The 23,857-nt window shown below is 44.3% G+C and overlaps 1 protein-coding gene across 1 annotated transcript in view; it reads left to right on the forward strand.

Moving 5' to 3' along the window:
- LOC136626719 (zinc finger protein 208-like) overlaps positions 1-23,857 on the forward strand; it is a 214,852-nt gene that overhangs the window by 25,853 nt on the left and 165,142 nt on the right. Inside the window, exons 4-5 of the mRNA XM_066601725.1 lie at positions 13,263-13,365; positions 22,128-23,729. Coding sequence (XP_066457822.1) covers positions 13,263-13,365; positions 22,128-23,729 — 1,705 coding nt within the window. The remainder of the gene's footprint in view (positions 1-13,262; positions 13,366-22,127; positions 23,730-23,857) is intronic.

Below are 23,857 nucleotides of genomic sequence, written 5' to 3' on the forward strand. Positions count from 1 at the left end.
CCATCCTCACAATAGGCCATCTGGGGTCTACTACTCCAGATGCCAGACAATCAGCAAATCAGGTGCCCGTGCCCGCTGTCAGGGGTCGTAGCGCAAGTACTTGGCTCAGACACCTGAATAGTTGCCGAAACTTGTAACTGCAAGTGCTGCTCCAATTGATTTTAACGAGAGCTGCACCTGCAGTTAAAAGCGATATCCATTACACATATTGGAGTAGCAGCTTCAACTCTGACCCCGTGTATTGCAGCAATGACAGTGGGCTCCTTATTAGCTGGAATCCCAAGCAGCAGACCCCAGCCGATCAACTATTGATGATGGGGCCGGCTGAAGGTTTGTTTAAGCCCTTGAGTAATAGAGTTTCCATGCGTCCTTATACAGTGTGTCATGACACGTGTGGCAGCAAATCGGCAACACTGCATGCAGTCACCATATAATGGTAAATAACAGCTATATACAGGTGCTTTCCAGACCATATAAATGATTATAGTACCGTTATATCCAGTGATAAGAAGTGCCGTCCTCTTTGACTGGAGTCGTTCAGATTCCCTTTTCTTCTGTATCCGACCCAGACTACAATGACAACTTCTGCCCGCAAGAATGTGTCTCTGAAGAATTTGACGCACAGACATCTTTGGCTCCTCGTTTTTCCAACACCCTTCCTACATTATCTACACCTTTTCACAATCCCCCCTTACATAGTACCCAAGATAGTAATAATGCAACCTGGGATAATCCACACGGCATTACTGTTCCCATTTTTGTGCCCCACAGTACTACTGTTCCTATTTTGTAGGCTCCACCCAGTAAGTGCTGAGTGTAGCAACACTCACACAGTAAAAGTGCCCCCACTTCGCAATAATGCCTCCTTTATGTCCCCATTCAGTAATAATACCCCCTTTTGGATATGAATACAGCAAGAAAAAACAGTAGGAAAGATTTACTTCACAGGGGTGTCTCCTGCCGAGAACACCCCTGATCCAGAAAGGCAGTTTAATCCCTTATAGGGATTACAGTGTCCAGATGGAATCCAGCATAGAATCCAATGATGCAGCAGAAAGATTGTATCCTCTATTATTAGCAACAGCAACACGTTTAAGTCCCTTGGGGGACTTTTTCAAGCATACAAAACAAATTTACAAAGAGATTATATATAGTATGAGAACTTACAGATCCCTACTTCCTTGTTTTGCAGCATAGAGGCATCATTTGATGATGCAGTCTACCTGTCGCGTGTCACATGACCCGCAGCGTAGTCAGTGGAACGCAAACGAGCGTTCCAATGTCACAGAGTAACAGTATTCCTTCAGCATTTCATCCAACACTAAAAATAAATACATATAAATCATTAGCAGCATTTGAAGTATTTTGAAAACTCCATTAAATTGAAAGACGAGGAGGGGAGGAAACAAAGGGTGTGGGGGGTGTGGGGGCTTGAGAAGCCGGGACATGTATGACACAGTCTGTTAAATGGTCCAATAAAGACTTTCAATGTACATTTATAAAAACATTAAAAACAAACATTTCATTAATATATATATATATATATATATATATATATATATATATATATATATATATATATTTAGTAAGATCTTCATCAAAGTTCAAATGTTAAATGACCAGATGTTAGGGATTTAATGTGGATCCGCTGTGTCACCAGTGGATGGAACAGACCGGCAGGGCAGGCAGCCGGCTCTGGAAACCCGGATGCTCACCGCTGGAGGCATGGCCTGCTTCCATTCCTATTCTGGAAGCAGAAGATGGAAAGTCCCTGCCTATCAACAGCAGAGAATTCACCCTGACAAGGGAAGCACTGTGTGTAAACCTAGGCACTGATTAACCCTGTCAAGACTGGTCACTAGGAAGTTGGATAACACCACACCGTTTGCAGAACCAAGGAGTGAGCAAGTTCAGGACCCAGCTGAAAGTACTGAGCAAACTGAAGACCAAGCACCAACTGCAGACACAGGAACAACAGGAGCAGCTGCGACATGTGTATACATGAGTGGACTCATACAATAACACTGCAGCAGGGGTTGTCAGGCCTGAGGCCTCTATATAGTCGAAGAGATGACAAAGAATCTGCAGCTGGGTGGAAGAGGCAGAACCAAAAGGCAATCACAGATTCCGAGAACGACGCCCACGTCTGCCAGACCTAACACCAGGATTACTACTTGCTAAAAGGGGTTATGGTAAATTATTATTTCATCAGAACTTTTGATGAAGGTGGAAGAAATAATAAATAAGGGGAGCAGTTTCTTGGAGTTACAACTGTAGACGACTCTACTTGCGTCCTCCAATCTTTCCGCTCAGGGAGCACCATCCATCCATTCTTGTTGATCATTTCTCCTGGTATTTCCATGAGAACATGACTCCCATCTTGTAATAGATCAGGTTTGACACGGGAAGCTAGTCTTAAAATTCATTCTCCTCCTGGTGGAACTTCTATATGTCTCTCACCTACATGGTATTCTACATGCCTGTAACTAGAGGACAAAGTGTTACAAAGCTCTCTAATGTCAGCGGGTATACTCTCCTGCTCCACAGGGGTGCTCCACACCCTTCCAATGAACTTCTGGAAAGCACAGTAGACTGCAGAACAATTAAATAATAATAATAATCTTTATTTGTATAGCGCCAACTTATTCCGCAGCGCTTTTTAGGCATGGATAAATGCAAAACAATACAACAATTACAATGTGAGGTACATTGGGTTAGACACAAATGGGTTAGGGGTGGTACAGGAGGTGCAAGGGGTGGGAAACACAGGCAATAGGGAATTACATGTACAGATCATTTATTAGAAAGCAAACAGGGTGGGGCACCATAGGGAGGGGCGGGGGACTAGGTCAGGAGATTTGGTATGCTTCCCTGAAGAGGTGCGTTTTTAAGGCACGTCTGAAATTTCGTGCATCGGGAATTGTCCGGATGCCTTGGGGTAGAGCATTCCAGAGGATGGGTGCTGCTCTGGTGAAGTCCTGTAGGCGAGCATGTGAGGTTCGTATCACAGGGGTGTTTAGGCTGAGTGTGTTAGCCGATCAGAGTGAGCGGGCTGGGTGGTGTACCGACAGTAAGGAGGTGATGTATGGTGGCGCAGCACCATGTAGGGCTTTGTGAGTGAGGTAGAGGAGTTTAAATTTCGTTCTGCAGTGGATGGGCAGCCAATGCAGTGACTGGCATAATGCACAGGCGTCTGAATAACGACTGGATAGAAAAATGAGTCTAGCTGCTGCATTTAGTATGGATTGGAGTGGAGCGAGTCTAGTGCGGGGGAGGCCGATGAGTAGCGAGTTGCAGTAGTCAAGTCGGGAGTGGATGAGGGCGAGCACAAGTGTCTTTAGCGTGTCCGTGGTTAGGAACGGACGTATTATAGCAATATTTCTGAGGTGCATGTGGCACGTTTGGGCCAGAGATTGGATATGGGGGGTAAAAGAGAGGTCAGAGTCCAGTGTGACCCCAAGGCATCGGGCATGCCGTCTGGGGGTTATGATGGTGCCAGGCACTGGAATGGAGATATTGAGTGGAGGTCGGTTAGAAGGTGGAAAGACAAGGAGGCCAGTTTTAGAGAGGTTAAGTTTGAGAAAGAGGGAGGACATAGTGTTAGAGACAGCGGACAGACAGTCGGTGATATTTTGGAGGAATGGTACAGAGATCTCACGAGAGGAGGTGTATAGTTGGGTGTCGGCAGCGTAGAGATGGTATTGGAGGCCAAATTTGTGGATGGTTTGTCCAATTGGGGCAGTATAGATAGAGAAGAGAAGGGGACCAAGGACCGAGTCCTGGGGGACCCCAACAGCGAGAGGAAGTGGAGCAGAGATAGAACCAGCAAAAGAAACACTGAAGGAGCGGTCAGAGAGGTAGGAAGAGAACCAGGAGAGAGCAGTATCCTTTAGACCAATAGAGTGGAGCACAGTGAGAAGGAGGTTATGGTTGACAGTGTCAAATGCAGCAGACAGGTCAAGGAGGATTAGTAGGGAGTAATCACCTCTCGACTTTGCAGTCATCAGGTCATTTGTTACTTTTGTGAGGGCAGTTTCGGTCAACTGTAGAGAGCGGAAACCACAGGGGGTCGAGGAGTGAGTTGTCAGAGAGAAAGCGAGTAAGGCGGGAGTAGTACCAAGTATCACCGGGGTTAGCAGAGTCCCCTGTGTCAGGGCAAACCAGAGCTGTAATTTTCATAGGATATACACTCTGATCCTCCAGATCTGGTACGGTTATGATCACTGATAAGCTTCTATCCACAGGACATGACACTGAGTTCAAACCCCACAATTTCATTAGCCCGGTAGACTGAAGAAGAATGCTCCCTAAATACTTCTGGTAGAAAGAACGATAAATAATGGTAACTTGCGACCCTGTGTCAAACAGAGCGGGGGTGGGGAGGGGTACGGTGTCCATTTACAGTTATTTTAACAAGAGACCTAGAGCTGACAACATTGTCCCTCGGCTTTGGCCGACCTGTTCTTCTCTTAAATCTCCGGTTCCGTACAGAAAATACACTACTATGCATTGCTTTGTCCCCATCCTCCTGACCGTTTCCACCATGAGACAGGAGGGGGAGCTTTAGGTTGTTTTGGTTCTGAAGGCCCCTTTTAATCACTTTTATTTGAACTAGCAGGAGAGTCTTCCTTGCGAAAACCTGTCACTGGTTTGGGCGCACAAAACTGAATATCAGCCTCGTGTTTCTTCACCAACCTCATTAACTCATGCAAAAAACTTTGAAAACTGGAGGCAGAGGAGGATGAGGTAGTGATCCTCTCACTAACCGATCAGTCCTCACAGCATCCACAGCTGAATGAGGAACGAGACGTGATAGAAGAACTTGAAAACTGATTAATGAGAACGGACATTCTCCCTTCTTTCTGATGAGTCCTCCTAATATCAGCAACCAGCTGTTCAAGATCACCATATGGCTCCGAATGGTCAGACAATCCTTGTATGTAGTCCTTTGCACTTACTCCTTCGGGAGCGTCTCTGTACAAGCGAATTAACTCTGCAGCCGGAGTCTGCAGGCTCTCACTAATCCGCCGTCTCTTACCCTCCTCGGTGCAGGACCATTCTCTCAAGCACCACCGTGCGCGTTCTTTCCAGATCCCAAAGCTTTCTTCTCCTCGTGGTACCAGTACCAGGGAATACTCTTAGCTTCTTGTAATGTGTGACCTGCAAACCCTGAGTAACATTTCAGTCCACTTGGTTAACCCCTTCCCGCTATAGGACATACAGTTACACCCTGCGGGGTCGGGTATGTAGGAAGAGAGATCACAGGGCTATCCCTCTTCATACAGCATGGGTATCAGCTGTTTATTATAGCCGACACCCTGCGGCAATCAGATCAACAGCATGTAAAAACAGCAAAAGCCGAGGGAGGTAACAGTCCAACCGCCGGACTCCAGGCATCAATGTATAAACGAATCCAAACACAGGAACACGGCCGCACGGGGGAATCAAGCGTCTTACCAATAGCTTTCCGTAAAAGGGAATCAAATCTTTATTGCAGTCCAATCAAACATGTGACATATCTGTGGTCTCTATCAGGCATATACCACATAGAGACGTGTCCACATTAAATAGTGAATATCCCACGAATACAGACACACCCACCAAGAATTACAATCACCTCTCAGGTGTAACTCCGGGGTCCGCTGTATATCGTATGCCGGCACCGTCCGTAAAAACGTCATAGACTTGTACATTACACACTCGGCTCTGCTCCATCCACTCTCTGAATACATCCTCCCATAGCAGAGTCCTGCATCCACTGAGCGGAGAGACCTGGTCATGTGACCCCTTGTCTCCTCCCACACACTGATCACATGACAGTGACATCATCACAGGTCCTGTAAGCACAGAACAACCACGGCTCCTGTCCGACTGCAGGTGGAGGTATGTGGGGTCACAGCTTCCCCTTGTGGAGACCCCGGGAGGTGCAGGAGATTAGCGGCCATGTAATGCTCCTCTGGGGAGTCTGGGATGTACATAGGAAATGGTACAAGGCCTCTGCAGCGCCCCCTATTGGCAGGCCTTTAACATGACTGGGAATAGAAGCCTCCGGAAGGCAGAGAACATCTCCAGCTGCAATCAGGATTATTCGGCCTCCACTACAAATTCACTTTCCCCAAATCTGTACAAAATCCCCCCAGAAGAATATAAATAAGTGACACAACTGATAGAACGAGCGCTTTCCCCAAATCCCCACAAAATGACCCTTTTTCTGCCTCCTGCGGCCCCAGAATCCCCCATGAGGTCTTTAGTCCTGGGAGCCCCTTCTGCTGAGCGGCTGCAGACGGACAGCTGCTTCTGCCGGTGCTCCGGAGGAGTCTTACCCCGTTCCTCGCGGCCGCCGGCTCACTGATGCTCTGGGGTTTGGGAGGTGCAGCCGCCGTCTCGTCGCTCCAGAATCTTCCGTCTTCTGAAACCAGTTGAAAATCCACCCCAAATTGTTGCCCCTCTGGTCTAATATGAGCCGCATCACTTAGAGTGTAAGAAAGGAGCATTGCTACAAACACAACCCTTTGAAGTACGTCGGGGGAGGGTACAGCGATGGGGCCCAATGTAACCCCCCATATGTAACGTATCTATGTTGCCTTTTGAAGAACAGTTCATTTATGTTTGTTTTACAGACTTGCTGAAGTATGGGGTAAGTTTATTGATATGTTTTGTATAAGGCTTCCTTCCCACGGACGGATTTCCACCATGTAATTCGCGGTGGAAATCCGCTGCATTGCCCGCAGCTATTAGGCTCTATTGAACCTAATAGCTCAGGGCTCACGGTGTGGAATTCCACCACGGAATTCCGCACCGTGAAATCACCCGACCTCACCCGCGGCATGCTCTATTTGCCGCGGGTGTATGCGCGGAAGGCTTCCATTGCAGTCAATGGAAGCCGTCCGTTTACGCTATCTTAACAAATAGCATGAAGATAGCGTGAAAATGCTTCCACGCCTACCGCCGCCGCGTCATGTGACGAGGTGGGCGTGTCATGTGACGGGGCCAGCGTGTCACATGACGCTCCAGCGCGTCACGCCGAAGCGTCATGCGGGAACGAGGACGCCGGATCCGCAGGTAAGTTTGGGTGTCTCTGGGGGGCGGCGGAGCCCGTCACGGCCGTGTGCAGCCGGTCTAAGAGAGGGTCCTCTATAGTCATTTGTTGATGATACTAATTCTGTGAGGAGAGGTTGACATTTAATATTGTTTATAAATAGGAATCGGTGAGATTTTTGGACACGCGAGTCATCAAGGTGTCGTAGCAATATTCTCTAGTTGGTATATATACCACTTATTGCGTTAATTTGATGTTTATCTGATGTTCACGCGGAAAATCTTATGAAGTCGTGGTTACTTTAGAGATACCGGGAAAAACATATGTTCACCATTTTGCATAGTTCTCTGCGTTACCCAGGAAACACCACGGGGAGGTAACCATGCGACATTTCCTTTATATAAAATGACATTGGGAAGTGAGAGAATTAGATTCTGTATGTAAAATGTGGACGCTAATTCTTTTGCACTTGGAATTGACTAATCAAGTTGGGACTTATTAACTTTTCCTTTTTTTGACACAATCAATGCCCGTGCCAAATTTCAAGTTTCTATGACACTGGGAAGGGAGAGAATTAGATTTCATACGTAAAATTTGGACGACAATTCTTTTGCCCTTTGAATTGAATAATCGAGTTGGGACCCATTAGCTTTTCCTATTTAGGACATAATAAATGCCTGTGCAAAATTTCAAGATTCTATGACACCGGGAAGTGAGAGAATTAGATTCCGTATTTAAAATTTTGATGCTAGTTCTTTTGCGCTTAGAATTGAATAATCTAGTTGGGACCCATTAACTTTTCCTATTTATGATATAACCAATGCCCGTGCCAGATTTCACGTTTCTATGACACTGGGAAGTGAGAGAATTACATTCCGTGCGTAAAATTTGGACGCTAATTCTTTTGCGCTTAGAATTGAATAATCGAGTTGGGACCCAGTAGCTTTTCCTATTTATGACATATTCAATGCTCTTGCCAAATTTTACGTTTCTAGGACATTGGGAAGTGAGAGATTTAGATTATGTACGTAAAATTTCAGCGCTAATTCTTTTGTGCTAGAATTAAATAATCAGGTTGGGACCCATTAACTTTTCCTATTTATGACATAATCAATGCTCATGCCAAATTTCAAGTTTCTATGACATCGGGAAGTGAGAGAATTAGATTCCGTACGTAAAATTTGGACGCTAGTTCTTTTGAATGAGATTAGAATAATCGAGTTGGGACCCATTTACTTTTCCTATTTTGGACATAATCTATGCTTGCTCCAAATTTCATGTTTCTACGACATCGGGGAAGTTGGAGAATTAGTGGCAAGTCAGTCAATGAATCAGTGAGTCAGTGAGGCTTTCGTCTTTCTATATATATATAGACTAGCTGATATACCTGGCTTCGCCCGAGTTAATTTGGTACTGGTGTTTATCTGGTGTTCACATGGAAATTCTTATGAAGTTGTGTTTACATTAGAGATACTGAGAAAAAAATATGTTTACCATTTTGCATAGTTCTCTGCGTTACCCAGGAAACACCACGGGGAGGTAACCATGCGACGTTTCCTTTATATAAAATGACATTGGGAAGTGAGAGAATAATATTACGTATGTAAAATTTGGACGCTAATTCTTTTGCGCTTAGAATTAAATAATCCAGTTGGGACCCATTAGCTTTTCATATATATGACACAATCAATGCCCGTGCCAATTTTCAAGTTTCTATGACATCGGGAAGTGAGAGATTTAGATTATGTACGTAAAATTTTGATGCTAATTCTTTTGCGCTAGAATTAAATAATCGAGTTGGGACCCATTAACTTTTCCTATTTATGACATAATCAATGCTCATGCCAAATTTCAAGTTTCTATGACATCGGGAGGTGAGAGAATTAGATTCTGTACGTAAAAATTGGACGCTTATTCTTTTGCGCTTCATTAGAATAATCGAGATGGGACCCATTTATTTTTCCTCTTTTGGACATTGTCTATGCTCGCGCCAAATTTCATCTTTCTACGACATTGGGAAGTTGGAGAATTAATGGCGAGTCAGTCAGTGAGTCAGTGAGGGCTTTCGTCTTTATATATATAGACTAGCTGATATACCGAGCTTCGCCAGAGTTAATTTGGTACTGGTGTTTATCTGGTGTTCACACGGAAAATCTTATGAAGTCACGGTTACTTTAGCGATACCGGGAAAAAAATATGTTCACCATTTTGCATAGTTCTCTGCGTTAACTAGGAAACACCACGGGGAGGCAACCATGCGACGTTTCCTTTATATAAGATGACATCGAGAAGTGAGAGAATTAGATTACGTACATAAATTTTGGACACTAATTCTTTTGCGCTAAGAATTGATTAATTTAGTTGGGACCCATTAGCTTTTCCAATTTATGATATAATCAATGCCCGTGCCAAATTTCATGTTTCTATGACGCCGGGAAGTGAGAGAATTAGATTTCGTACGTAAAATTTATACGCTAATTCTTTTGCGCTTAGAATTGAATAATTGAGTTGGGACCCATTAGCTTTTCCTATTTTGGACACAATTAATGCTCGTACCAAATTTCAAGTTTCTATTACACCAAGAAGTGAGAGAATTAGATTCCGTACGTAAAATTTGGACACTAGTTCTTTTGCGCTAGAATTGAATAATCGAGTTGGGACCCATTAATTTTTCCTATTTATGTCATATTCAATCCCCGTGCCAAATTTCATGTTTCTATTTCATTGGGGAGTGAGAGAATTAGATTCCGTACGTAAAATTTGGACACTAATTCTTTTGTGCTTAGAATTGAATAATCGAGTTTGGGCCCATTAACTTTTCCTATCTATGACATAATCAATGCCCGTTCCAAATTTCACGTTTCTATGACACCGGAAAGTGAGAGATTTACATTTCGTACGTAAAATTTGGATGCTAATTCTTTTGCGCTTAGAATTTAATAATCGACTTGGGACCCGTTAACTTTTCCTATTTATGACATATTCAATGCTTGTGCCAAATTTTACGTTTCTATGACATTGGGAAGTGAGAGATTTAGATTTTGTACGTAAAATTTCGACGCTAATTCTTTTGCGCTAGAATTAAATAATTGACTTGGGGTCCATAAACTTTTCCTCTTTATGACATAATCAATGCTCGTGCCAAAATTCATGTTTCTACGTCATCGGGAAGTGAGAGAATTAGATTCCGTACGTAAAATTTGGACGCTAATTCTTTTGCGCTTAGAATTGAGTAATCGAGTTGGGACCCATTAACTTTACATATTTATGACACAAATCAATGCCCGTGCCAAATTTCAAGGTTCTATCACACTAAGAAGCGAGAGAATTAGATCCCGTACCTAAAATTTGGACGCTAGTTCTTTTGCGCTAGAATTGAATAATTAAGTTGGGAGCCATTAACTTTTCCTATGTATGACATAATCAATGCTCATGCCAAATTTCATGTTTCTACGACATCGGGAAGTGAGAGAATTAGATTCCGTACGTAAAATTTGGACGCTAGTTCTTTTGCGCTTGATTTGAATAATCCAGTTGGGACCCATTTACTTTTCCTATATTGGACATAATCTATGCTCGCGTCAAATTTCATGTTTCTACAACATCGGGGAAGTTGGAGAATTAGTGGCGAGTCAGTCAATCAGTGAGGGCTTTCGTCTTTATATATATATATATATATATATATATATATATATATATATATATATATATATATATATATATATATATACACACACTTTTTAAGCTAAACTGGTCACTCCCTTTCCTTACATCAGCTAGCTCCACCCTTTGTAATCTTCCTCTCTGTTAGAACAAAACATGCTTCAGTATGAGTGCTCCAACAGTACACATATCATAAATAACACACGGGCCCTTCACACTCACACACACAAAAATTCACAAAAATAACAGATTCACATTATTAATGGTCAGAATCGACAAGTATTACATTCTATGCAGCAATCACGAAGCAATCACGGATGAAAGATCATAAGTAAATAAGGTTTTCTCACTTTTTTTTATAGAGCTCCTTAATCTGTCTGTTTCACAATGCAGAAAAGCCTGAGATTCCATAGACTTCTAGAGGAGCCAGCTGGCAAAGGGAGGTGGAGGGATTTTAGCAGTGGTAATCACAGCGAAACAATGACAGGTCCTCCAGTGAGGCATTTCATTTAATTTACATTGTTCTGGCGGTCGAGGGATTTCGGGGCTGCGATGTCAGGGCACTGCAAGATGCTGCAGCCAGCCGTGTAAAATCATGAAAAATACCCGCCGCTATTCTTTGCTCATGAGATTTTAAGCTCCGATAGTAGCAGTTTTTAACACGGCTATCGAAGCGCTAAAATCTCGTTTGTCTGAAGGAGGCCTTAGGCTAACTTCACATGGATGAGTGCAATATCGGGCTGTGAATCATGGCCCAATACCACACTCACCAATATGTGATTTCCCCGTGGATGTGAGGTGTTTTTATGTCAAAACTGCCTCACATCACTTCAGGAAAGTAGTGATCCACCATCACGCCTGACACCTGTGGCAGAGGACCACAACGTTTCTCCCATTGTCTTCAATAAGAGACATCATATGGCACTTACATGCACGTAGCACAGGTGCAATGCTGCCATAGTCCCATTGAAAACAATGCGTCTATACGCATGCCCAAAGATCAAACGTGCCGCAATTTTTTTTACCTCACATTGGCGTGTAAAATGCACATTGCCAAGCATAATATGGCGCTATATTGGGCTATGTGAATGTAGCCTTATTCATAGCAGTCATATAGAGCTTTGGGGTGGTTTACATTGTCTCGTCTTCTTTCCATTCAGGATCCTCGGCTGATATCTTCTATATCAGATAATATTCCTGATTGACCCGACAAGGATGGAGAGGAACCGGGACAAGATGGCGGAGAGTATATTCACCCTCACCCTAGAGATACTCTTCCGGCTTACAGGAGAGGTGAGAGATTTGGAGGATGACGTCATGCTACATCATTCTTATCTATGTCAGAATTTACTGCCGATTCATCATAAATGCTGGAAAAAATAATAGAGCCGGTTGTTCTGGTAAAATGACGGAAACCCAACAGATCTACTATAAGGCAATCGGAGGTTGTTGGGGGTCATTATTGTCTGTCATCTAACAGAACCAAAACTCTGATCATTTTGTTCTTCTGCTTCTATGACTGAGTAGAACAACAGAGATGATGAACACAGATGTGAGGAGAATCTTACTAATTGTTGGCCATAACTGGAGACCTGAAGGACTCTGGGAATGTCTGTAGTGATATTTATGGATGTATCTCCCCATAAACAGGATTACACGGTAGTGAAGAAGACTTCTAGTGATGGCAGTCAGGCCCCAGTGTCTGATGGATGGAGAAGACCCCTGAGCCCAATCACAGGGCCTCCACCTCACCCCCTGATACTGGAGGAGATCAATGAGCAGAAGATCCTAGAACTCACCAACAAGATGATTGAGCTGCTGACTGGAGAGGTGACGCTGCTGGGAATGCTTTGACATTATACAATAACACTATGGCGGTATAACGTGTCCGGGTGATGACAGTATCATTGTATTGTCAGGTTCCTATAAGGTGTCAGGACATCACTGTCTATTTCTCCATGGAGGAGTGGGAGTATTTAGAAGGACACAAGGATCTGTACAAGGACGTCATGATGGAGGACCACCAGCCCACCTCATCACCAGGTAATAGACAGGACTAAATCCACACGGCCTTTATTATTTGTATGTAGAGAATGAATTCAGTGGCTGTCTGTGTTTTCTGCAGGTAGATCCAGTAAAAGAACAGCAGCGGAGAGATGTCCCCAGCCTCTTCTTCCACAGGATGATCAGGTAGATGGAGAGAAGGTCTCATGAAATCTCCCCTCTGGTCTGTAGGACGGCTGGGAAGGTCTTGTGTTCAGTCTTATTATATGACTGATACTTGTGTCATGAGAAAGCTGGAGATGGCGGGATTACAGCCAACCGCAGACATTAGATCTCCGCATCTTATCATTATTTTCTGGTTCTGGAGACTTCTGGTTGGAATAAAGAAGCAACAGGTTGGAGTTATACCAGAGACCTGCAGCTATTTGGCCCAGATCACTACTGCTGTCATGTCATTCCGGCTCCTCATACTAATTAATGACCTTTTCTGTCCATATAAAACCTTCCACACGACTTCTCCAACTGTCTGATGACTTTTACAATATTTATTTCCCAGCCGGTGATTCCGGATGAAGATCTGATCCCTATTGATGCTACAGAGACACATGTGAGGGGGGATCAGCCGTGTAAGGAGGGGATACCTACAGGTGACCACCCAGGTAATGCTTTTTTAGGTGGGACGATCTGCCTATATAAACAACTGCACGAGTGGTGATGTCACTGCTAGTTATTAGCGCTCATGCAGGTCCCTGATGGCTTCTCGCTCAGCACTCTGAACGGGGAGCGTTTGCATGCAGCAAGAAATCAGCCATCCAGCAATGATTTTTATGCTGGCTGAAAGTGAGCGACAATGAAAAGTGTGCGGACGGTGAAGAATGGTTTTTACATTTGGACGTAACAATTATCTTGCATTTTCTTTCATTTGAACGAGTTTTCCACAATAATCGTCCCATGTTAGTGGCCCTTTACATGTAGAGAAGAGTCTGTGTAGTCAGGTTTTTTCAGCTGTATATTCACTTGTTTGTCCAAAATGCATAATAATGTGTAAGTGTTATTTAAACCCTTAGTGACCACCCATATGTCTTTTCCAGTCATGGGTGGCTGGGCTTTATTCTACAAGGCCGTGAGAAAACATCGGCCCTGCAGAATAAAGCTGCGGGGTTGGGGAGTGCAACAGCTCCCTGCTATGAGTCACTGACAGCCTGGGGCTGTCACTGGGGTCATTGTCTGCGGTCCCCAGGCACACGATAGCTGGTTTTTAAAAGGTAACTGCATTCATGTAAAAGTAAAAAAAAAAGTTTAAAAAGTCTGTTTGCGACCACCACCCCTCAACAAGCTTACTAGTCTGAGGAGGTGCAAAGGCTCACAGAGCACCCCTTTTTACACCCCATCCTTGCCATTGAGGTCAAGAAATACTCCCCCCAAAAATTAGCTGTATGTGTATGGTTTTCTGGCTTGTGGTCAATTCCCAGTTATTGCTATAAAGACTTGCTTAAAGGGTCTGACATTGATTTGCAGCAATACTGCCATCCAATAGGTGGCGCTGAAAGGTATTGCTCCATCTTCCTTATTTGCATATATTTCCCAGAGGAGCTTCCATGGCCATATAAGTCTCCTCACTCATGTTTTAGAAAAAAATTATTTCTTTCTAACACTAAATTTTACCCCCAGAATTTTTTCTCATTTTTACGTTGATAGGACTGTGTGAGGGCTCGCTTTTTACGGGGCGATCTGTAGTTTGTATTGGTACCATTTTGGAAAAGATATATAAAAAATTTTGATAGCTTTTTAATCAAGTTGTTCTTGGAGTAGCCAAAACAAAAAGGTAATTCTTCCACTGCATTTCTTTTGTGTGTAGACCTTTATGGATCTGGTGAGACCAATTTTTAGATTTGTTTTTATTTTATATTAAAAAAGTCTTTATTTCTTGTCCATTGCATTTGGGGACACAACTGAAGAAAGTGGGTATAGATACTACCAATAGGAGGAGAAACACTAAGCAAAAAAGGTTTTAGCTCTTGCTACCAGGTATATTCCTCCTGCAGGAACCAGCTGATCAGTTTCAGTGTTGTCTAGTTGTCTCTTTTTTAAGAGGCAGACTTCTTCATTCACCGATATTCAACTGGCATCCTTCCAGATCTGGGAATATAGGGCTCGCTTTGGACTCTCTCTGTTACTCCACTGATTAGCGTTAAATCTTCTTTTGTTGGGGGGGCGTGGCCAAGCAGCCGAGCTGACCGGCCGCATGTAGGAGCAGCTCCTGCCTAAGCCGACCGAGAATAGCATCCTGAACCCATCCTGAGGGCTCCCGGACCCAAAAACCATCACCTGCATTGGGGGGAGAGGAGACCGAGCTGCCCGTGGAACACACACAGCTCCCGCGGCCAAGGTCATACTGGCAGCAGACCCGCGACCGCCGCCATCTTTAAAACAGCGCCGGCCGCGGGGAGAGAGGAGGCACGAGGAGCGCACAGAAGAGGCTCCTGGAGCGCCGGTAACAGTGCGGGGACAGACTCAGCTAAACGGAGGGGCATGGGAGAGAGCAGCAGAGTCGGTGCCTCTGTACAGCCCCAAGACCAGGAGCTGCGCTCTTTCCCGCCATAACTGCGGGGGGGCCGAGGGGGACGCTGCAAAGCACAAGCAGTAGCTGGAAGCGTACACAGGGCAGCACATACAGCCCTGTGCAGGAAGCACTCATAGCCACCACTGTGCCGAGGCCAACCCCAGCAATATATAATCACTGGCCCCAGATACACAGAAGGCACAGCACAGCCAGCAGCTACCCCCCAAAGAGGAGAAAAAACGTGCACAACAAAGTGAGCACTACACCCCTGACCAAAGGGCGACTCCAGGGCCACAATAGCACCAAAGTGCAGCTACAGCAACCTCAATACGGCAGAGTACCCAGTATCTAGTGCACAAAGCAGATACCCCGAAGAAGTGGAGGATTAAAACAGAGACTTTTATAGGCCCCCTGCTGGGACCTCAGCACTCCGTATAAACCACCCCTCCTAAAAGAGGAAAACTCATAAGACATCACAATGGGCCCTACCAGACAGAGCCACGCAGCAGACAAACTAAAAATATTCGCCAGGGGAGAGGCCCGTAAAGACTCTGGCCCTGAACCCACGACACCCGCCACAGCAGGGACCTCAGCGGCAAAGAGCGCCAGCCCAGGACCACCGGAGGGGACAGTCCAAACCTTACAGCAACTGTCTGAGCAACTCCTATCCGCAATACAGACGTCGACAGCCACTCTTACCGGCAAAATCGACGAGGTAAAAATGGACGTAAGCCTACTAAGGCAAGATCTTCAAAACCTGAGAGAACGCGTCACAAACACAGAAGACAGAATCTCTACACTAGATGACACTGTCTCCCCAATGTCGGCCGCGATACGTGACCTTACACAAAAGGCTAAATATTGGAGACAAAAAGCGGATGACCTCGAAAGCCGTTCACGACGGAATAACTTACGCATAGTGGGACTACCAGAGCGAGCTGAGGGGCAAAGACCCAAAGAATTCATGGAAAAATGGCTCCGCGAACTCTTCCCTAATGCAGGACTCTCGCAAGTCTTTGTAATTGAGCAAGCCCACAGAGTGCCCATGAAGCCACCCATACCTGGGGCACCACCCAGACCTCTGCTGGCAAAATTACTTGATTCCCGCGATAGAGACATAATCCGACAAGCTGCAAGAAAAGGAGGCCCCCTGCGCTATGACAATGCTGCAATATCCATATTCCCGGATTTCTCAGCAGACCTTCAGAAACAGCGGGCATCATTTTTCGGAATCAAACGGCGACTACGATACCTGCAAATATCGTACTCCATGGCATACCCAGTGCGGCTACGAATAGTGGATGGAGAACACACCCGCTTCTTTACCTCACTATCTGAAGCAGAAGACTGGCTGGCTACCAGACGTCCACCAGAAGGACTGTAACGTATATCTAACCACTTTCCTTCCCTCCTCTAGGTAACGGGACTCTTGTATAAGCATGTAAAATTATACTTAAAGTCCCTGTAATATATACCAGAAACAGCGCCCTAGACATAAAAGGTCCTAGGATCCAAATTGGAGACGCAGAACCGAAACCTCAAGTGCCTAAGATAAATATTCAACCCACACTCCTCAGATAATAGCGACAAGAAGTCCTCTCCCAGGTAATAACAACCTGTACCTCCTCCTGATTCACTGTGCCCCCCCCTCTCACTCCCTGTTTCTCTTCCCTCCCCCCCCCCATCCCCCGCAACACAATTTAGTACTCGAATAGAGTAAACGTGAAAATGGAAAGCCCAGAGAGGGGGAAACTTCCTCCCTCCCTCTCTTCTCCTCCTCCCCCCCCTCTTCCTACCCCCCCCCCCCCCCGAGGGGGCCCACCCAGATAAAATTTACTAGACTAAGGTCGGCTTTTAATATGACTACACCAATACAATAATACCTCAAGTATAGTTAAAGCTATACTATGCAGGTTCCCCCTAATGCTAGTTCGCCACGATTTGTATCTCAATAGAGAAAACATTCAAATTTAACTTTTGGTTTGAAAGAAAGTTGTTTAAGTTCTAAGTTGGTAAGATATTACCACAATGTTAAAAAAGGTATGTATCCGGTGCTTAATGCGGTTTACAGGAATGTACTGAATTACTGTTGCATGACATATGATAAAAATGTAACCGGGTGTCATGGGGGAACTCCAGACAGGCAGAAAACCACAAAGAAATTTATCCGGACCCGATTAACCTGCCCTTGCCTATGGCGGAGGTAGTCTTCGTGTCATGGAATGTCAGGGGCATGGGATCAGCCAGAAAGCGGTCAGCAATAAATTCCTTAATACGCTCCTGGCGACCACATGTACTATGCCTGCAGGAGACCCACCTTATACCCGAAACTACAAAAGTTTTGTTAAAGCCATGGGTTCAGTGGTCGGCTCACTCGTGCCACACGACATACTCCAGAGGGGTGTCCATACTAATAGGAAGGTCATTAAGATGGGAGGTGGAACAGATTAAAAGAGATCCAGAAGGTAGATATATATTTGTAAGAGCTAAAATCAATAACGACACATATGTTCTTCTATGCTGTTATAACCCACCACCAGCAACAACAACCATCTTGGTGGACGGCATCCAATTCGCATCATTCTCACCAGATGCAACCATTATCTGCATGGGGGATATGAATATGATGATGGATCCCTCTACGGACAGACTCGGGGGTGGTGCTCGGAGGGGGTGGGACAATGGCATGACCCGACTGGCATCTATTATATCGGTGACGGGGTGGCTGGACTTATGGCGCATATTTCATCCGCAATCACAGGAGTTTACCTGTCACGCAGCCCACAACCACGCGCTTAGTCGAATTGATTATATATTCGGATCCCCTTCAATATTTCCCAAAGTCAACTCTATAGAGTTCCTTCCCCGCGGAACCTCTGATCACTCACCAATCCGCCTGACCCTCAAAAACCCAAGTTTGACTATGCACAAAAGACTTAAAATACACCCATTCTGGCTCTCGTTGTTCGGCCCTAATGACCGCATACCAGACCAAATTCAAATCTATTATGAGGCACACGAGGCACACTCAGATAAGATGCTAGTATGGGAGGCATTCAAGGCCTATCTCAGGGGATGCTTCAGATCCTCAATCTCCTTTATAAAAAGAGCCACCTCACCAGAAGGAGAATTATTAGCAGAACAATGCCAGTAGCTAGAGAGAGAATATATTGCAGACGGGCAGGAACTACGTAATATACTTAAAAGAAAAGGCCCAGAGGAGCCTTTTCTACACCCAACAATCCTTTTTTGAACTGGTAAACCAATCCAGTAAACTATTAGCCTGGATGGCCCGACAGGAATCTGCACCCCAGACTGTATTAAGAGTCAAGTCAGACCAAGGAATAATACTCACTGACCCAAAAGAGATCTTGAACAGATTTCAACAATATTACAACGATCTATACCAAACAGGGGCCGACTACTCACCCGGGGACCTGGAACTCTATTTAATGGACACAATATTCCCAGAATTACAAGATGACCATAAGACCCTACTAGACTCCCCCATAACAATCGAGGAGATTGAGGAGGCAATAAACGACATGGCAAAGAACAAAACCCCAGGGCCAGATGGTCTACCGATAGAAGTCTATCAACAATACAAAAAAGAAATTATACCACACCTACTCTCCCTATATGAATATATATTCGATAAAAAACAGCTCCCAGAATCAATGTTAGAAGCCACCATAGTCCTCATCTTAAAGCCGGAAAAAAAACCAGAAGACTGTAGTTCGTATAGGCCTATTTCATTACTGAACACAGATTACAAAATCCTCACTAAAATACTAGCTTCACGCCTAAACCAAGCTATAAAAGACATTATACATCCAGACCAAACAGGTTTCATACCCGGAAAATCCACGTCAGACAATATTAGAAGAACGCAAGTGATTACGCAGGTGGGGTGGAGGTGGGGATCGGATTGGGCCCTGGCCTCATTAGACGCAGCCAAGGCATTCGACTCGGTTGAATGGCCATACTTGATGAAGACCCTACGGAGGTTTGGATTCGGGGATGCATTTGTTAAATGGATCTCTATCCTATACAAGGCACCAACGGCTAGGGTAGTGGTGAACGGCCTGACCTCCGCCTCCTTCCCGCTGCACAGGGGGACCCGACAGGGCTGCCCACTTTCCCCCCTCCTGTTCGCAATTGCCATAGAACCCCTGGCTTTGAGAATCCGACAGCACGCCTTGTATAGAGGTGTCCAGGTGGGACCCAGAGAAGATAGGATAGGGTTATACGCAGACGACATAATATTATATATGTCAGACCCCAAGAACACCCTACCACTAGCCATCACCCTAATAGACCAATTTGGAAATTTTTCAGGCCTGCGTATAAATTGGCAGAAATCCACATATATGCCTTTAAGACCAGAGGGATGGCGGACGGGGGAAGTATTCTGTAACCTACAGGTTAACCCCCAATTTAAATACCTCGGGGTCCATATTACCAGAGACCATACCCTGAGTCTAGATCTAAACATCACCCCCCTACTGACAACCCTACAATTAAAACTGAAATCCTGGAGCGCTCTGCCACTGTCGGTAGCAGGCAGAATAAATCTCATAAAAATGATAATACTCCCCAAGTACTTGTACTGCCTAGAACACGCAGAAACAACAATACCACAGAAATTCTTTAAAAAAAACAACTCCCTAATAACATCATTTATTTGGGGACATACCAGAGCCAAACTCCGAATGGACACACTACAGCGACCTAAAGAAATGGCAGGAATGGCGCTACCAGACTTCAAGCTCTATTATTTAGCGGGACAGGTCAGATATATCCATCACTGGCTGTCGGGCTCCTCCCTCCCCAACTCCGAACGCCACCTGATGTTCTTCCTATCGGAAACATCTCTTTGGATTCTCCTGGAAAAACAGGACTGTTGACCAAGCAGATGCTACCTATCCACAGACTTGCGACCAATGTATGGCAGGCATGTAAGCTACTGACCAAACAAAATGGCACCCCTCTGGAGACCCCTCTATGGGACAACAGAGCACTACCACCCCTAGTGAATCTGCCAGATAAACAATTCTGGACAAATCTAGGAATCACTACTTTAGAGCACCTATACAATGACCAAGGACTAATTTCATTTGAGCAACTACAACAGCTATACCAAATTCCAAGAACGGGCTTCTATAGGTACCTACAACTTAGGCACGCCTTAACAGCACAATTCCCAGAACCCAGACAGCCCTTCTCTCAGTACCCATTAATAGGCATACTGTGTACCCAGGGGCCCAAAGGACTGATATCGGCGCTATACACCCACCTGTTATAATCCAAGATCCCCAAAATGCCAATGACAGTGGTGGAAAGATGGAAAGAGCTCATCCCCACTTTCACTAATGAGGACTGGGAGAATGCGATGTCCACGTACACCGCAGTATCACCAGCAGCAAACAACAAACTGACACAATTATATATACTGTACCAGTGCTATCTGACCCCGACCAGACTGCATAAAATGAAGAGGATTCCCACAAACCAATGTCATAGATGCAGAGCCCCTAATGCAAACTTCAACCATCTAATATGGAGTTGCCCTAACATTTACACATACTGGGGAGAAGTAACAGAGTTCTTGACTCAACTGATGGGTATACCAGTACCACAAGACCCAGCAGTGTGCCTACTGGGCATCCTAGACGAGGAGCAGTGGCAATACCATGACAGAATACTCCTCACTAAGATGCTATTCTACTCCCGCAAGGCAATAGCTTTGCATTGGATGGATAGACGCCCCCCCCGACACTCTCAAAATGGCAGAACATAATTAATGCTATCCTACCATATGAAAAAATAGTATACAAGAATAGAAAATGCCCCGACAAGTTCGATAAGGTGTGGGAAAGATGGTGCGGATCAACAAGCACAATATTCACGCAAGACCGATTCCAAAATCTGCTGAGAGCAACCGCACTTAGAACAAACCGGTAATCCATGGGGGAGTTATGGCCCTCCACTGACGCCATGTGCTAATATGATGCCACAATGTACCCAATACAAACATATGTTAAAGCAACGAATTTGATTGTAATTACAGAACCACAAGAGCCTATGATGTAACCAAAGATGTTTATTCATGTAATGTATGAAATATAAACTGTTCAATAAAACGAGTTTAAAAAAACTTGACCCTCAGAAGAGCTGACCCGACAGCTATATTAATTCCCCTATTGGAGCACTCCCTTCCTACTAAAGGCAGGTGAGCACAGGGGCACACGCTGCTGGAGTCCTGGAGCTCTACGGTCCACAGCAAATGGGTGAGTATTCTCTCAACTTAGGAAAGTATTCTCTCTTCCTTCCCCTTTCTTCTTCTTCTTCTTCCCACCACCAATATGACCACCACTGCCACTGCAACCCCTTTCCTTCACTCCACTCCCCCACTGGGACCTCTCTACCTGTCCCAAGCCCCCTTGGCAATCCATCGCATATCCCTGGGTGGCATGAAGGCTTTTTTTTGGGAGATAGTGCCATTTCTCCTCCTTTGCAGGCCTCTTTAGACCTTGGAGGACTTATTATCCCCAGGTGTCACTGATTTTCATTGCCCTTTCATGACTAGACAAGATTATTTCGGAGGCAACTGGTGGTAAGATTTCTCATCTACCACAAAACAAAGCCAGCCATGTGTGGTTCTGCACAGAAGAGGCCTCAGTTTTGTTCCTTTTACCGCTCCATCCTCCAGACCTTGGATAACAAATGATCCATGCAGGACCAAACCAAAAGCTCTCCTACAAACTGTGTTTTCATTTTTTATACAAAGGTCATGAAATATCAGTATAATTGTAGTGCTATATTCAAAAATATTAAAATCTGTTTAATCATTGGCAGATGACGTCACCAGGAGCTCAGAGGGACATCTGATGTCAACAGATTGTAAAGTGGAAAATCATGCTGTCATACAACATACATATGAAGAGCCTGCTATTATCCCAGATATATCCTCAGCCCTTCACAGCAAAGATCTATCCCCTGATCCTTTTAAAGAGGTTCCATCTTCTCATTTATTACATAATGTTAAACAGAGTAAAATTTACAGAATGGATGTTGAACATCAAAGAGTTCACACAGGGGAGAAGCAATATTCATGTTCTGAATGTGGGAAATGTTTTAACCGACAATTAAGTCTTGTTGAACATCAAAGAACTCACACAGGGGAGAAGCCGTATTCATGTTCTGATTGTGGAAAGTGTTTTCACCGACAATTAAGTCTTGTTGAACATCAAAGAACTCACACAGGGGAGAAGCCATATTCATGTTCTGAATGTGGGAAATTTTTCGCACAGAAATCTGCTCTTAATACACATAAGAGAATTCACACAGGGGAGAGGCCTTATTCATGTTCTGAATGTGAGAAATCTTTCACCTATAAAAGTGTTCTTATTCAACATCAGAGAACTCATACAGGGGAAAAGCCGTATTCATGTTCTGAATGTGGAAAGTGTTTTAAACAACAATTAAGTCTTGTGATACATCAGAGAACTCATACAGGGGAGAAGCCATATTCATGTTCTGAATGTGGAAAGTGTTTTAACCGACAATTAAGTCTTGTGAGGCATCAGAGAATTCACACAGGGGAGAAGCCATATTCATGTTCTGAATGTGGGAAATGTTTTAATGGGAAAATTAATCTTGTTGAACATCAAAGAACTCACACAGGGGAGAAGCCACATTCATGTTCTGAATGTGAGAAATCTTTCAAAGATAAAACAGCTCTTATTAAACATAAGAGAATTCACACAGGGGAGAAGCCATTTTCATGTGCTGAATGTGGGAAACGTTTTAATCAGAAATCATGTCTTGTTTTACATCAGAAAATTCACACAGGGGAGAAGCCATATTCATGTTCTGAATGTGGGAAACAGTTTAATAGGAACATTAATCTTGTTAAACATCAAAGAACTCACACAGGGGAGAAGCCATATTCATGTTCTGAATGTGGGAAATTTTTCACACAGAAATCTGCTCTTAATACACATGAGAGAATTCACACAGGGGAGAAGCCTTATTCATGTTCTGAATGTGAGAAATCGTTCACCTATAAAAGTGTTCTTATTGAACATCAGAGAACTCATACAGGGGAAAAGCCATATTCATGTTCTGAATGTGGAAAGTGTTTTAACCGACAATTAAGTCTTGTGATGCATCAGAGACTTCATACAGGGGAGAAGCCATTTTCATGTTCTGAATGTGGGAAACGTTTTAATGGGAAAATGAAACTTGTTGAACATCAAAGAACTCACACAGGGGAGAAGCCATATTCATGTTCTGAATGTGGAAAGTGTTTTAACCGACAATTAAGTCTTGTGATACATCAGAGACTTCATACAGGGAAAAAGCCATTTTCATGTTCTGAATGTGGGAAATGTTTTACCAATAAATCAGTTCTTGTTAGACATCAGCAAATTCACACAGAAGAGAAACTATATTCATGTACTGATTGTGGGAAATGTTTTAAGCAGAAATCATATGTTGCTGTACATCAGAAAATTCATACAAGGGAGAAGCCTTGTTCATGTTCTCATTGTGGGAAATGTTTTAGCCTGAAATCACATCTTGCT

This window comes from Eleutherodactylus coqui, chromosome 4, assembly GCF_035609145.1.
Source record: "Eleutherodactylus coqui strain aEleCoq1 chromosome 4, aEleCoq1.hap1, whole genome shotgun sequence".
NCBI lineage: Eukaryota > Metazoa > Chordata > Amphibia > Anura > Eleutherodactylidae > Eleutherodactylus > Eleutherodactylus coqui.